Source organism: Megascapheus bottae, chromosome 18 (assembly GCF_031878675.1).
Source record: "Megascapheus bottae isolate mThoBot1 chromosome 18, mThoBot2.hap1, whole genome shotgun sequence".
NCBI lineage: Eukaryota > Metazoa > Chordata > Mammalia > Rodentia > Geomyidae > Megascapheus > Megascapheus bottae.
Window position 1 is genome coordinate 6940827 of NC_143526.1, and position 15625 is coordinate 6956451.

At 46.7% G+C, this 15625-nt stretch overlaps 1 protein-coding gene across 1 annotated transcript in view; it reads left to right on the top strand.

Annotated features, from left to right (window-relative positions):
* Trim71 (tripartite motif containing 71) overlaps positions 1–15625 on the top strand; it is a 65024-nt gene that overhangs the window by 45364 nt on the left and 4035 nt on the right. The window contains exons 2-3 of the mRNA XM_090352748.1: positions 7881–8048; positions 12360–12494. Of these exons, the coding sequence (XP_090208874.1) occupies positions 7881–8048; positions 12360–12494 (303 nt within the window). The remainder of the gene's footprint in view (positions 1–7880; positions 8049–12359; positions 12495–15625) is intronic.

Sequence of the window (15625 nt, forward strand, 5' to 3'; positions counted from 1 at the left end):
CAGCCAAACAGGAAAGTCTAGAGAGTCTCATATTCAATTACCTACTAAAAAGCCCGAAATAGTTCTGTGGCTCATATGGCAGAGTGCTAGCCTTGAGGTTGAGGGGGGAGAAAAACCTCAGGGGCCATATTCGGGCACCATACTCAGGGCCTGAGCAAGCTGCAGGATGGACACACACACACACACACACACACACACACACACACACACACACACACAGAGAGAGAGATATGGAACTTACAGGTGGTTCTTGCTTGTAATTCTAGCTATAAGTTCTAGCTGAGTTCTAGGGGTTCACAGTTGGAAGTGAGCCTGGGCTGACAGTTGGAAGTGGAGGCCTGGCTCAAAGTGACACAACACCTGCCTTGAGAGAAAAAGCTCAGGCTCAGTGCCCAAGACCCTGAGTTCAAGCCTCAGTATACATACATATATGCACAACGTCTGTGCTCATGCACATGTCAAGCATGGGCCAGGGTTGTAGCTGTGGCAGAGTCCTGTGCTGCACAAGGCCCTGGGTTTATGAGGGTGTTAGTAGAAATCAAGTAACAGATTGGGAAAGGTTTAGTTTTCTTGTTTTGGAAGAGGTCTTGTGTTGCTCAGGCTGGCCTCAACTCCCAGGTATGAGAAAGAAAGTCTTTCCAATTGTGTGCATCCCCCTCCCCGCCTTTTTTTTCTTTTTTTTGTGCCAGTCCTGGTCCTAAACCTGGTGGTGATAGTGCCTGAGCCAAATCTTCTGTCCCCTAGGCTCTGTTGGGGTAAAGGCAGACCAGAGCTGCATCTAAGGTTTTGGAATCTTATCTAAAGTCAAGGAAAGCTTGGTGTTGAATGTTGCTTAGACTTCTTAACTTTAAGTGTTGAGTGTCCCTCTGGTGGGCACACACAGGTTAAGACTATTGCTGCCCCTGCTGCCTTTCGAGTGGGTAGTGGACAAAACATGGAGGTGGGAGAGAATCTCCTTTTGTGCAGGGGTCACAGCTCAGCCTTAGTGTTTGAGAGCCCTACCAATATCCTGCATCATTTTAGAGGACACCAGATTATTCTAAAAATTACAGCATCACGCAATGAGAGGCCGCCCCTGCCCTCCTTTAGTTTGTGTTTTTCACTGAAAAAAAAAAATGGCTCAAACCTGTAAACCTAGTTCTCCCAAGAGCCCCAGGATGTGTGCCCAGTATTATCAGGCTGGATTTGGGAGTGCATGTTGTGAGCATGTGCTCACAGAAATAACATGGGCGCACATGCTTTGTTCAGGAGCAAGCCCATTTTCTTTCCGTACTGGCCCAGGCAGACCTGCCTACTTTGTGTTTTTATTTATTTTTCCTTTAACCTCCCCCACCCTCAGTTCCTTTCCTGCTGGGCCTACATTCCTAGGTCTTTGTCTCTGCCTGGTATTTTAGAAATTTTGGGAGAGGAAGGCAGAGGGTAGGACCTTCTGGAAGCTGGGGGGAAGGGAAGGGGGGTGGTCACTTGCAGGGTTAGAGGTCAGGCTGCCTCCATTTAGCTGGAGCAGCCAGATTGTCGCCAGGCTCGAGGGGGCGTGTCCATGCATCTGCCCTGGGAGCCCCAAACAGGCTATACCAGGCCCTGGAATTCCTGCCGCCAGAGGACTTTCCACCCCTTCCTCGTTCCTGTAGCTATGGCCACTGCCCCATTTGTAGCCCCTGCAAAGCTCCAGTTTATTCCTTTAAATAACCTCCCAGCTCTTTCCAAGGAAAATTCCACCCAGTATAGAATCTTACTTGTTTAGTTCCAGCTACTCTAGAATTGGGCTTCTTTCAATGTTTAAGAGCATGGAAACCAAGTGTGAATGTTTTCTTTTTTTGTTTTTTTACTCCAATAGATAAAAGACTTAAAAATATCTTACAATCTTCAGACAGTGCATTCTTTATAAAATGTGTGCTTCATTTATTACAGTCTTATGGAAGCTATTCTTGTATTCTTCTTGGCCTTTTATTATCTGCCACTCTGGTTCTGCTCCCCTACCCTTCCCTCTTGTGGCACAGCGTGTCCCTTGGCCTGTTCTGATCCATGGGAAGTGACACTGGGCAGGATTGTTTGTACTATAGACTCAGACTCATTTTAGAGGTGTCTCAAGTCAATGCTGACATGGGGAGGAGTGTTGGGTGCTCTGTGCATTTTGTTGTTGGTGGCGGTAGTGGTGGTTGTGGGGCTTGAACTCTGGGCTTCGGCTGTCCTGAGCTGTAGCTCAAGGATACAGCCCTACCCCCTAGGGCACAGTTCCACCTCTAGTTTTCTGGACTGTAGTGCCCAAGCTGGCTTTGAGCTGTGATCCTCAGATCTCAGCCTCCTGAGTAGCTAGGATTTCAGGGGTGAGCCACTGTGCTTGGCTACTCTGCATTTTATAGACACTGCCTGTTGTGATTTCTTTTCCGGCCACTGCATCTGTAGAATCTTTTAAGACTTGCCATTCATAGGGCATCTGCTATACCCAGCATAATGGAAGTTCTACTTTAGGGTTAACAAAACTCAAATTCAGTAAGCTCAGAATTTGAGTTGAAGAATTAACCTTGAAGCTTTGTGATTCCTATCATCACATTCCCAAAGGAGGGGATTTCTGGCCCTTTAAAGATTGGTTTCCCTGAGTTTGCAAATCAAACCCCTTTGTTTCACAAAGGCCAGGCCAGTCATAGGAGGTGACTGGACAGATGGCTCCAAGATCAGGTAGAAACAGACCCTAGCTGTGCAATGAGGAATTCTCATAGCCTGGAGGAAGGAAGCAGGGGGAAGCCAGTCCTCAGAGTGCCCTGGAAAGACCTTAGAAGCATGTTCTATTCCAATTTATTTGCTGCTGCTGCTGCTGCTGTTCATTGTTGTTATCATTAGTTAATAATAATGGTTACTAACATGATCATGGCCTTGGGCAGTGTCCCTGAGATTTTTTTTTTTTGGCTGGTCCTAAGGCTTGAAATCAGGGCCTGAGCACTGTCCTCAAGGCTAGAGCTCTACCACTTGAGCTCCAGCACCACTTCTGGCCTTTTCTGTGTATGTGGTACTGAGGAATCGAAACCTGGTCTTCGTGCATGCTAGGCAAGCACTCTACCACTAGGTCAAACTCCTGGGCCTCCCTGAGCTTTTTTTGCTCAAGGCTAGTGCTCTACCACTTGAGTCCCAGCTCCATGTCCAGTTTGTTGTTTTCTTTTTGTGGGTCATGGGGCTTGCACCCAGGGCCTGGACGCTGCTCCTGAGCTTTTGTTTGAAGCTAGCACTCTACCACTTTGAGCTACAGTGCCACCTTCAGTTTTTTAGGGGTTAGTCAGGGATAAGAGTCTCATGGACTTTCCTACCCAGGTTGGCTTTGAACCTTGACTCTCAGATCTCAGCCTCCTGAGTAGCTAGAATTAACAGCCACTGGTGCCTGTCTCATTTCCAGCTTGTTGCTGGCTAATTGTAAATAAGAACCTCATAGTTTCCTGCCTGGTTTGGCACTGAACTGTAGTCCTCACATCTCAGCCTCCTAAATATCTGGAATTACAAGTGTGAGCTATCAATGCCTGGTTTATATTCTATTTTAAGAGGAACCTTGGGGGTGGGGAGGCTTTCACATTTCACCTGAGCTCTGTAATGATGTCTGTTCCCATGACAAGATGAGGAAAGAGAAAGGAAGGAAGGAATGTGGCTGGGTTGACAAAACGAGTAGAATTGCTTTCAGTGTACCACACTTTTTTTTTTTTTTTTTTTTTTTTTTTACAAAGGCTGTCTTGAATTTTTCCTGTATTTATCCAGGTTAGCATCTTTGCTTGATTACTTTTGGAAGAAGGTTACAAGCCTTATCACATTTCCTTGAACAGAGCCTGCAAAACCTGCTTTATCAGATTCTTTTTTACCCCAACAGATTTAAAACATATCCTAAGGGACACCCTCCCCCCCATTTTTTGGAGGGGTGGCGGTCCTGGGGCTTGAACTCACCTGGGAGCTATCCCCTGAGTTCTTCAGCTCAAGGCTACCACCCTTGAGCCAAGCCTCTCTGACCATTTTCTAGAGTTTAATTGTGCCCAGGCTAGCTTTGAACCTTGATCCTCAGATCTCAGCCCCCTGAGTAGCTAGGATTACGGGCGTGAACCACCACGCCTGGCTCCCCCCCTCCCCCATTTCTGAATCCAAAAGTTTGTAGAGAAATAGCCTAATCCAGACTGGATCTTGTGCTTCCCTGTTTGTTCACCTTCTCACAGTGGAGCTTGGAAATCTTGGGGTAGGGAGTGTGGCAGCATTTTATGTTTTCTGTCCCTAATGGCCCCTCTTTGTGTGGTCTTTTCAGTAGTACTTTTCTGGTCTTCAGGTTTTCCTTCAGGTCTCCAAGAGACAGAAATGGCCCTTTTCTGCTTACTTCCCAGCTACATTGCCTTGAGGTTTCCTTTCTGGACCTCCAGGTGTCTGTGTTAGAGCCAGCTCTTGGGAGGGCAAAGTACTCGAGTTTAAACAGGGTCTTTTTGCCCTACTCCTTGAGCTACACCCACACTCATGGAACTCAGAGCCTGGGCACTGCCCCTAACTTTCTTGCTCAAGGTTAATGTTCTACCACTGAAGCCATAATGCTACTTCATATTTTGGTGTTTAATTGGACTTAAGAGTCTTTTTTTTTTTTTTGCCAGTCCTGGGCTTGAGCTCAGGGCCTGAGCACTGTCCTTGGACTTTTTCAGGGCTAGAGCTCTACCACTTGAGCCTCAGCACCACTTCTGGCTTTTTTCTATGTATGTGGTACCGAGGAATCGAACCCGGGTCTTCATGCATGCTAGGCAAGCACTTTAACCACTAGGCCATACTCTCGGCCCCGGACTAAAGAGTCTTATAGGCCAGGCTAGTGGCTGGTTTTGAACCTCAATCTCAGCTGTCATCCTATTGAGTAATTAGGATTATAGGCATGAGCCCTAGTGTCCAGCCTCCAAATACTTATTTTTAATTAATTTTTCTTCTGGTACTGGGGATTGAACTCAGTGATAGCCTCTCAGGGTGCAACTTGGTACCTTTTCCAACTTTAACATTGAACCCCACCTCACTTTATTGCTATTGTTGTGCTGTAATTCTAGATAAGCCTCAGAATTTGTCTTCCTGGGCTGGCTTTGAACCTGGATTCTCAGATCTCAGCCCCCTGAGCAGCTAGGATTGTAGATGTGAGTCAGTGCTCAGCTGGAACAAGCTCTTTAGAAAGCTTATGTTGGAGCCAAGTACTGATAGCTCACACTGTAATCCCTGAAGATCATGATTCAAAGCCACCCCAGGCAGGAAAGTCCTGTCCACAATACTTATCTCGAATAAACTACTCAGAAATACACAGAAGTGGCTTACGTGGTAGAGTGCTAGCTTTGGTTAAAAGAATCTCTGGGACAGTAGCCAGGCCCTAAGTTCAAGCCCCAGGACAGACATCAAAAAAGAAAAGAAAAAAAGCTTTTACATTGAGCCAGGCGCACAATGGCTCACGCCTGTAATCCTAGTACTTAGGAGGCTGAGATTTGAGGCTCAAGGTTCAAAGCCAGCCCTGATGCAAAAGTACCTGAGACTTTTGTCTCCAATTAACCTCTAGAAAACGGGTATTGGGGTTTGGCTCAAGGGTAAGGCGGTAGCCTTGAGCTGAACAGCTCAGGGACAGTGCCCATGACCCCCCCCCCCAAAAAAAAAAAAAAAAAACAAAGGCTTATGCTGGCTTCCTGGCTCTGCCCTGGCCATGTGGCCTTGAGCATACCTCATGTCTTCTTCCTTTATGTGGAGATTGGGTTGTGTGGCAGACGGTCCTGTCCTGCTTTGCTTCCTTACCTGTTTCCTGTCAGCTTTCTCTCATTCCAAGTGTGTACTAGGCGAGTGGAAGCTCATGCATGCACATAGAAAAAGCCCCACTGATAATGGGGCTTTTTCAGTAAGAACTTGAGACTCTTTTTAAGTTCAAGCCCCAGTAATGGCACAAAAAAACCATTTTAGAGGTGCAAGGTCTCAAACTCTTGAACTCTACCCCTGACTATAGTCTTAGCCCTTCATTCTCATAACTCAATCCATTTTTTTTTTCCTATTCAAGGAATTCATTCTAAAGTTAATGGAACTAGGTTACCCTGTTAGCTCTCATCACATGTCTATCACAGTTAAGCAATTCCGCCTAAGGGGCCGGGAGCATGGCCTAGAGGGTAGAGTGTTTGCCTAGTATGCCTGAAGCCCAGGGAGTGATTCTACGGTACCCTATACATAAAAAAAACCCAGAAGTGGCGCTGTGGTTCTGTGGCTTAAGTGGTGGGGCAGTATCCAAGGACATTCCTCAGGCCCTGTGTTCAAGCTCCAGGACTGCCTCCCTCCCCCCCCAAAACAAAAACAAACAAACCAAAAAAACCTTGAGCCACAGCACCACTTCTGGTTTTCTGGTGGTTAATTGGAGACAAGAGTCTCACTAACTTTAGTGCCTGGGTTGGCTTTGAACCTCGATCCTCAGATCTCAGCCTCCTGAGTAGCTAGGATTACAGGTGTGAACCACCACACCCAGCTCTTTTTATTTTTATTTACTTTTTTTCTACCAGTATTAGGGCTTAAACTCAGGGCATAGGTGCTATCCCTTAGCTTTTTCATTCAAGGTTGGCACCACTTAAGCCACACCCCCACTTTTGTGTTTTGGTGGTTAGTTGCAGAGTCTCACCATCTGTGGTGGATTTGAACTTTGATGCTCAGGTCTCAGCCTACTGAGTATCTAGGATTTCAGGCCTGAGCCACAGATGTCCAGCTTAAAGCTCTGCTATTGAACGCAATCCAGTAAACATGTACAGAGTTATGATGCCAAATGCCTTGTTCTGTCAAGAGATGTATGACAAGGGCTTGGAATGTGGCTTAGTGGTAGAGTGCTTGTCTAGAATGCATGAAGCCCTGGGTTTGATTCTTCAGTACCACATAAACAGAAAAAGCTGGAAGTGGTGCTGTGGCTTAAGTGGTAGAATGCTAGGCTTGAGCAAAAACAGCTCAGAGATAGTGCCCAGGCCCTGAGTTCAAGCCCCAGGGCTGGCACAAGAGAGGTTGGGGGAGGGGAGAGATATGATAAGACTGACCTAGTTTCTATGCTAAGTAGAGCTCTCTTGAGAGAGGATTATACCAGTCCAACCTCCTAACCACACTGCAGAAAACAGCTTTGTCAGCCCTCACTGACTTCCAGGTTCATTTTCTTGGGTAAACTTGGCAGGAAGAAGGAAGGCAAGAAGCTGGCTGACCTCACACTGCTTTTTGGTTGAGTGCCTGGGATCTTCTCTCTGTATACTGAGCTCCCTAATGGAGGGCGGGTGGCTGGGGTGTGTGTGTGTGTGTGTGTGTGTGTGTGTGTGTGTGTGTGTGTGTGTGTGTGTGTGTGTGTGTGTGTGTGTGTGTGTGTGTGTGTGTGTGTGTGTGTGTGTGTGTGTGTGTGTGTGTGTGTGTGTGTGTGTGTGTGTGTGTGTGTGTGTGTGTGTGTGTGTGTGTGTGTGCCTTGTATTGGCACTTGACCTTGCTTCACACCCATAGAGTTGCTGTAGTGGCAACTGAAACTGGGTATGTTCTTCCATTTAGACTGCTGGTCTGACAATGTCTTACAAGGTTTCTGGGGAATTAAGCTGAGGCAACAGGGAAGCCTTGTGTGCCTTGGGTGTATGCGTGCTGCATTTCATCCCTGCCTTTGTGGAGGGACATGGCAAAGGGTGGGTTCCAATCTCTAGGTTGGGCCAGTGGGGATGGAAAAGGACAGTGGATGTTTGTAGTTGCACTTGGACCTGCAACACTGACACCCCTAGCTGTCATTCTTATAGGGATGGGAAGGGGGGGGGACCATTTGGAATCTGGGGGTCCAGAGCACCACTGTGTTGCCGTCTCTTTCTCTTGCTCCTCTTACCACATCCCTTATTCATGCTTGTCTCCTTTTTTGTTCTCAGGTGCTGCACCTGTACTGTGACACTTGCTCTGTGCCCATCTGCCGCGAGTGTACAATGGGCCGCCACGGGGGCCACAGTTTTGTCTACCTGCAGGATGCACTACAGGACTCAAGGGCACTCACCATCCAGCTGCTGGCCGATGCACAGCAAGGCCGTCAAGCCATCCAGGTCAGTCAGTCCTTCTTTCGTTGACAGGATTCTATGTGGAGAGACAGGTAGGCAGTGACGATGGTATTGGGAGGCAGGAAGGGTGGAGGAGTGAGCGGAGGTACTCTTGGCAATCTTGAGAAATGGCAGGCTTGCTGGATCCCCACATACCCAGCCTGAGATCCCCTGCGCAACACCTCCCACATACAAATGGACATTGGCATCACAGGAAAAGTGGCAAAAGATTGCGTTTGCAAACTTTTCACCTCTATGTAGGTGAAAAATAGGGAACATGGGTAAGGGATTTTATTAAAGGCACAGTCTTGATTTCTTCCCTGGGCGATAAAGTCCTTGCAATTAATACCCTTGTCTGTTGAATTTCCTTGCTTTAGAGTAAGAGGGGGCCATTCATGCCACTGAGAGTTAGGCAGATTCTCTCACATGGTTAAATAATGGAGTTGTGAGATGATTGTCTTAATTTTTTAGTGGGGAGAGGTGTCAGTCCTGGTGCTTGAACTCAGGGCCTTGGCACTATCCTTGGCCTTTCTCAGGCTAGTGTTTCCTCCTCTCTCCTCTTTTTTTTGGGGGGGTGTAGGGGGTGGGGGGCAGTCCTGGGGCTTAAACTCAGGGCCTGGGCACTGTTCTCGAGCACTTTTTCTCAAGGTTAGTGCTCTGCCACTTGAGCCATAGCATCACCTCCGGCTTTTTCTGTTTATGTGGTATCAAAGAATTGAACACAGGGCTTCGTGCATGCTAGGCAAGCATTCTACCACTAGGCCGAAATCCCTGCCCCTGTATGTTTCTCCCCTCCCTTCCTCCTTCTCTCTGTCTGTCTCCCCCTCCCCTCCCCCTCTCTCTCATGGGGCTTGAACTTTGAGCCTTGAGCTCTTCATCTCAAGGCTAGCGCTCTACCACTTGAGCCATAGCACCACTTCTAGTTTTCTGGTGGTTAATTGGAGACAAGAGTCTCACAGACTTTCATGGCCTAGGTTGGCTTCAAACTTTGATCCTCTTGAGTAGCTAGGATGATGAATCCTCAGGGAAGTATAAATGTAAACTTTCTGTGGAGAGAAGAGTAGATGGGTGGAAAGTTTGTGTGCCAGCTTAGCTTTCTACATTACAGTCTAAATATATAATATAAGGTTAAATATGGTCCCTAAGTGGCTGCTGTGTGAGCATAAAGCTCACACACAGTGATATGAAGTGCGATCCTTAGGCTGTGGCTTAACCTGCTTTTCTTTTCTTTTCTTTTTTTTGCCAGTCGTGGGCTTGAGCTCAGGGCATGAGCACTGTCCTTGGACTTTCTCAAGGCTAAAGCTCTACCCACTTGAGCCTCAGCACCACTTCTGGCTTTTTTTTCCTATGTATGTAGTACTGAGGAATCGAACCCGGGTCTTCATGCATGCTAGGCAAGCACTCTACCACTAGGCCAAACTCCTAGCCCTTAACCTGTTTTTCTTAAAGTGCTCACTGCATTGGTCATTCCTAGGAAGGTCAAGTGTTAGATAGGGCAGAGGCCTTGTAGGAAAGCAGGGTAAGTGGTTCCTGGGTGTTGGTAGTGACCATGACCCCTCTTTTCTTTCTGAGTCACTCTGAGATACTGGTATAGGCTTTTGAGGTTTGTAGTAGAAGCCAAGGTGAAGTTGGATGTCAAACTAGCGCTCAGGTCATCTGCACTAAAGCCATGTTATGTTCTCACAGAAATAGATGTTTCTGATGTCATAGGCCAGGTGATGGGGGAGGTTCAGTTTTCCATAAGTGTAAGCGTTCTGAGTTAGGATAGTTTTGTATCATTTGAAACAGACTAACTAAGAATGGGAAGAATCCATCAGTTTGTGTTCCTGAGAGCACTTGCTCTTAAGGTTCTTGCCTTGGTGCCAGCACTGTCTCTAGGCAATTTTAACTCCACTTGTAAGGTATACATACAAAGCTCTCCTGAGCCATCCATCATATCTTTCCTCCTGTTTTCCTTCTTTTCTCCTCCTCTGGGGTCTAGGAGACTAGGTTTGGGGTAGTTGATTGGTTTGGTCTGACTTCCTCCATTTTTCTCTTTGGATACAGTCCTGGGGTCATAAACTTTGTGCTCTTCAGCTCCCCTTGTACCAGTACAAATAGAAGAGCAATGACATACCCCTTAAGGAAAAGATACACTGTGGACTAATTCTACAGTTATATTGAAGTCCATAGAAGGGTAGTATACCCTTCAATGTCTCACCAGTGACATTTTGCAGACCTTTAGGACTTATTTTTGCTTTAACGTCTATTTACAGCTTTTGTTTAAATGGTGATAATTTATGCAGTGCGAGGGATCTAAGGCTTGTCCCCACCACTGAGCTATACCCAGAGCTCCAACGGGTGGGGAACTTTATTTTTTCTGCCATTTTTCTGGACATTGGTGTCATTGCAGGGTCACATAAAATTATCAGCATAAGCAAATAGGCCATAGGCAGCCAAGAAGCATGCGTATGCTTAACTGTATGTATGATTCCCCCGCCCCTACCCTCTCCCCCTTCTCGGGTTGTAGGGCTTGAACTCAGCCTGGACACTATCCCTGAGCTTTTGAGCTTAAGGCTAGTGCTCTACCACTTTGAGCCACAGTACCACTTGTGCTTTTCTGATGGTTAATTAGAGAAAAGAATCTCATAGACTTTCCTGCCTGGGCTGGCTTTGAACCGAGATCCTTAGATCTCAGCTTCCTGAGTAGCTAGGATTATAGGTGTAAGCCACCAGGGCCTTGATGTATGTGTGATTTTTGTGGGTTTTATACAACCCTTGGGACAGCTATTTCCCATCCAGGGAAGAAATCTTTTCAGGAAACAAATCCCTTTCTCTAGGCCAAACTAACAGTAGAGTGTAGTTGCCCTTTCCTCATCATTTGGGTCTGAATAATACCACTGATGATGCTTTTGTGGTTGTGTTGGTGGTAGGCCCCTCCATTCCTAGCCTCTGCGCTTCCACAAGTTAGCAGCTGTATGCCACAATTCGGCCTTCATGTACTGACCTCCCTATTGGGATGCTTTTGCCTGTGGCCTGTTTTCCTGAGCCTTGATACCCTGCTTTGCTTATTTTCAAGATTAGTCTGTTTCCTTGTCATGGATGGAGAAGGGTTTACTTATTAAAGGTACATTTCCCTTTTGTATGTCTGGCTTTTATCTTTTAGATTAAACCTGTCAGACAGTATAACTCGTGAGAAAATTCTAGTTCTAGAAAGAACCTTGTTATATGTAGGTTGTTGAATTAATTCTAGATACTCTGTAAAGATCATCCACCTGGGATGAGCATAGAGTAGCACCCCCGGGCAAGCAGGAGTATGTTTGCACCCCACCACTGTTTTGGGGGGAGATATCAGAGGTATGTTTGTCAGCCAAGACTCTTAATAGAGCTGTGTTCAGTTCCTGCCTTATATTTTCTTGCCTTTCCTTCACATTGGCTCTTTCTCAAGACTGGAAAGGATTAGGACCATATGCAAAGCCTTTAGTTTGTAGGAGCTGGATTTGAACCTGAATTACCTGACGACACGGACCGCTCATGAGTCTAGTTTGCCCAGGATTGTTTGGGATTTCATCACTGATTGTTCCACCTTGCGGGGACCCCTTCAGTCCAAGGCAAACACTGACTTCTCATCTTCCTGATTTCCTAGCCTGTGTCCTAGTTGGAATTATCTGCCCTAAAATCGCTTGTTCCACTAATAAGTAGATCAGAATTCCCTAGTTAGTACCCCAGTGTCTCAAACAGATCCTTGTGGTTTTACAAGACACATCATGTTACTTTAATGGCTGGATTAATTTTTTATGAATGATAATATGTCTGATTAAACTGACTGATTTATTCAATCTATTAGTATAGATAGGATGTAGGCTTCGTGCTGGTGTGTGGATGGGTCTAACCTCAGGGTCCAGTTTCTTAGTAGATCAGATGGTATTTCCAGGGTGCACTGGCTGTTGGCGCATGTCCAGGTAAGTTAAGCTTGCTCATCATTAGAAAGAAGTATGATGGAGTAGCCAGCAACTTTTTGGGGTACCCTCACAGGATGGATGTATCTGGCATGCAGAGTTTTCTCCAGGAATAGGGGAGGAAGTTGCTTGTATGCCCAGAGTTATAGGTTTTAAACGGTGGGCATACTAGTTCTACCATGTCAAAATATCTCTTTAATAGTCTGAAATTTCACTCTGTAGACACCACTTCTCACACAAAGAAATCCAGCCTTTGCCAGTAACTGCTTCAGCATCCGCTTACTGAGAGTTTGAGGACCCAGTGTCATGAGTGAGCACTGAGGAAGAGTGAAGGTGTGAACGTCCTTCCGATTCCTCAATGCTGTTGTTGCTTTTCCAGCTGAGCATCGAGCAGGCCCAGACCGTGGCAGAGCAGGTGGAGATGAAGGTGAAGGTGGTACAGTCAGAAGTCAAAGCTGTGACTGCCAGGCACAAGAAGGCCCTGGAGGAGCGGGAGTGTGAGCTGCTGTGGAAGGTAATGTAGTGCTCTCCTCACCCAGCTGCCCCAGCCCCATAGCTTGTTTCTGAAAGTGCTAGCAGGTTTCCTAGTTTCAGATCCCTGACCTAAGCTCTTAAGTACAGAGCATTTTCTAATTTCCCAGGAAGACTTGGGGCAGGAGGGGCCATCCCTGGAATAATCTTGGGAGTGCTGTCCACTCAATAAAGCAACAGGGAGCCTTTTTTGAAACACTTGGGTAGCCTAGACTGGAAGGAGGCTCAGGTTTTCTATTGCACACACTCAAAAGGAGGCAGATAGAAGGGAGAACAATCAAACTGTGTTAGGAAAGGCAGGCTGGTAGGAAACATCCTTATTTTTGGTGTCCTGTCTGGCTGGACTTCCTGACCCCATGGAAGGCAGTTTTCCACTTATGAGGGCAGTGAGTTTATGCCCTGTCTTCCTGTTGGAGCAGGAAAGGGTGCTGAACACACTGGTGTGTTGTTTAGATAAAAACCAGCTGGAAGACCACCACCCCACCCAAGTCAACAGCTTAGCTGTTCTAACTTTATATCCCCATTCAGGAAGTCAGAGAGTTCAGTCTACCAGCAGGCCAGGACCTTATACCGCTGCCTTCATTCTAATTACATTCCCTGAACACACGGCTGCAGAGCTGCTTACAGAGGGCATGTCCTCCCCCCCACCCCGGCTTTTCTGTGAAGAACAGCCTTTGTGGGGACAGGCAGGCTAGCAAAACTCAATTCATCATTAAAAAAAATTTTTTTTTTTTGAGTGCCTTGTTGGACATGCCATAGTTTTCAGACAGTCAACTGTCCCCAAGGTTTGCTAGTCTCAAGCCACCCACGAATGTTAATTATAACCGGAGAGGCTTCTTGCAACCCGAGAGCTGTGTAGTGAGCTCTGTCACAAACTTGCTCTTCTGGATTTCCTGATGAAAAAGGCCTTTGTGTGTGGAGTCCCACACAAAGTATGTATTTAACTACATACCCTCTGCTGTGAGGCAGCCCCACTTCTCTCAGAAGGTTCTCTTTCAGAGAACACCTGGAAATCAAGTGTTAAGGGTAAGGGTAGTGTTTTGGGGAGAAGAACCAATCTACACTTAATATGACAGATTGCTGCTTCTTGCCCAAAGAGTCATCCTCAGCCAGCTGAGTGCTGGCTGGTGGCTTATGCCTGTAATCCTAGTTACTCAGGAGGCTGAGATCTGAGGATTGTGATTTGAAGCCAGCACTGAGCAGGAAAGTCCATGAGACTTACCTCAATTAGCCACCAGGAAACTGGAAGTGGTGTTGTGGCTCAGAGCAGAGCACTAGCATTGATCTGGAGAGCTCAGGGACAGCACTCAAGCCCTGAGTTCAAGTGCCACAAATGAACTCCCCCTCCCCCCACCCAGAAAAAAATCATTCTCAAGATAGGCTTGCATATTTTAGAGATAACTCCATCTTATTTATCTTTGCTCTTTGCATTCGGGTCCTTGCTGCCCGCGCTGTTCTTTGATGACTTCCATTTCTGAGCACCTTCCTGGCTGGCCAGCTCTGTCAGGGTGTCTCTGTCTGTGATGACATGTTTTGTTCATTTCTCCTCTTGGTGTTGAACATTAAAACTTTTTTGTTTTTTGCCAGTCCTGGGCTTGAGCTCAGGGCCTGAGCACTATCCTTGGACTTTCTCAAGGCTAGAATTGTACCACTTGAGCCTCAGCACCACTTCCGGCTTTTTTCTATGTATGTGGTACCAAAGAATCGAACCCGGGTCTTTGTGCATGCTAGGCAAGCACTCTACCACTAGGCCAAACTCATGCCCCCCCAGATTCAGTTTTGATTTGCCAAGCTAAGTTTTATGTATCTGAAAGCATCTCTTCATTCTTCTTCCCAGTCCTGGGGCTTGGACTTAAGGCTTGGGACACTGTCCCAGAGCTGCTGCTGCTGCTTCTGTTCCTCCTCCCTGCTCCCTCCTCCCCCCTCCTCTTCCTCCTCTTCCTCCTCCTCTTCTTGTTCTTCTTGTTCCTCTTCTTCTTCTTCTTCTTCTTCTTCTTCTTCTTCTTCTTCTTCTTCTTCTTCTTCTTCTTCCTCCTCCTCCTCCTCCTCCTCCTCCTCCTCTTCCTCTTCTTCCTCTTCCTCTTCTTCCTCCTCTTCCTCCTCTTCCTCCTCTTCCTCCTCTTCCTCCTCTTCCTCCTCTTCCTCCTCTTCTTCCTCTTCCTCCTCTTCCTCCTCCTCCTCCTCCTCCTCTTCTTTTTTGGGGGAGGATTCATGGAGCTTGAACTCAGCCTGGGCACTGTCCCTGAGTTCTTCAGCTCAAGGCTACCACCCTACCCTTGAGCCAAGCCCCACTTCCATTTTCTTGTGATTAATTGGAGATAAGAGTCTTGGGTCCTTTTGTGCCCATGCTGGCTTTGAACCTTGATCCTCAGATCTCAGCCTCCTGAGTAATTAGGGTTATAGGCATGAGCCATTGTGTCTGGCCCAGAGCTTCTTTTGCTTACAGCTAACACTACCATTTGAACTACAGCATACCACTTCTGGCTTTTTCTGTTTGTGTGGCACTGAGAATTGAACCCAGGGCTTCATGTATGCATGCTAGGTAAGCATTCTACCACTAAGCCACATTCCCAGCCCTACCTCTTCATTCTTGTTTCTAGTGTAGGTCTGTCTTTCTGCTAGGGTGGCCATGACTCTCTAGTTTCATGGGTTAGAATAAGTCCAAAGCTCAAGACTTGTCTTATATAAACCCATCCCAAATCCTCTGTTCTCAAGGTTTCACAGTGAACAGAAGATAAAATGGGAATGGGTCAAAATCATATCACCGTTCCTCTAGGGAAGATCAGATTAGCACCCAAGCCTTAGAACAATGGGCCTTTGCTGTGAATTAGACTGGCTTTCAGATGAAGAGAGCATTGAGAAATCACATTCCTCTGCAAAAACTGATCCACTTGGGCAATGCTCCCTCACATTGGGTAAATCACTCAGAGTTAGGGCACTTTCTTTTCCTTCCTTCCTTTTTTCTTTTTGTGAGCCTTTTTTGGGGGGCGGAATGGGACTAGCAGGAGATAAGAATCTCCTGGGCATTCTTGTTGTGCTGGCTTTAAACCATGAGCCTCAGATCTCAGCCTCCTCAGTAGCTAGGATTAGAGAGGTATGAACCACTGATGTCAG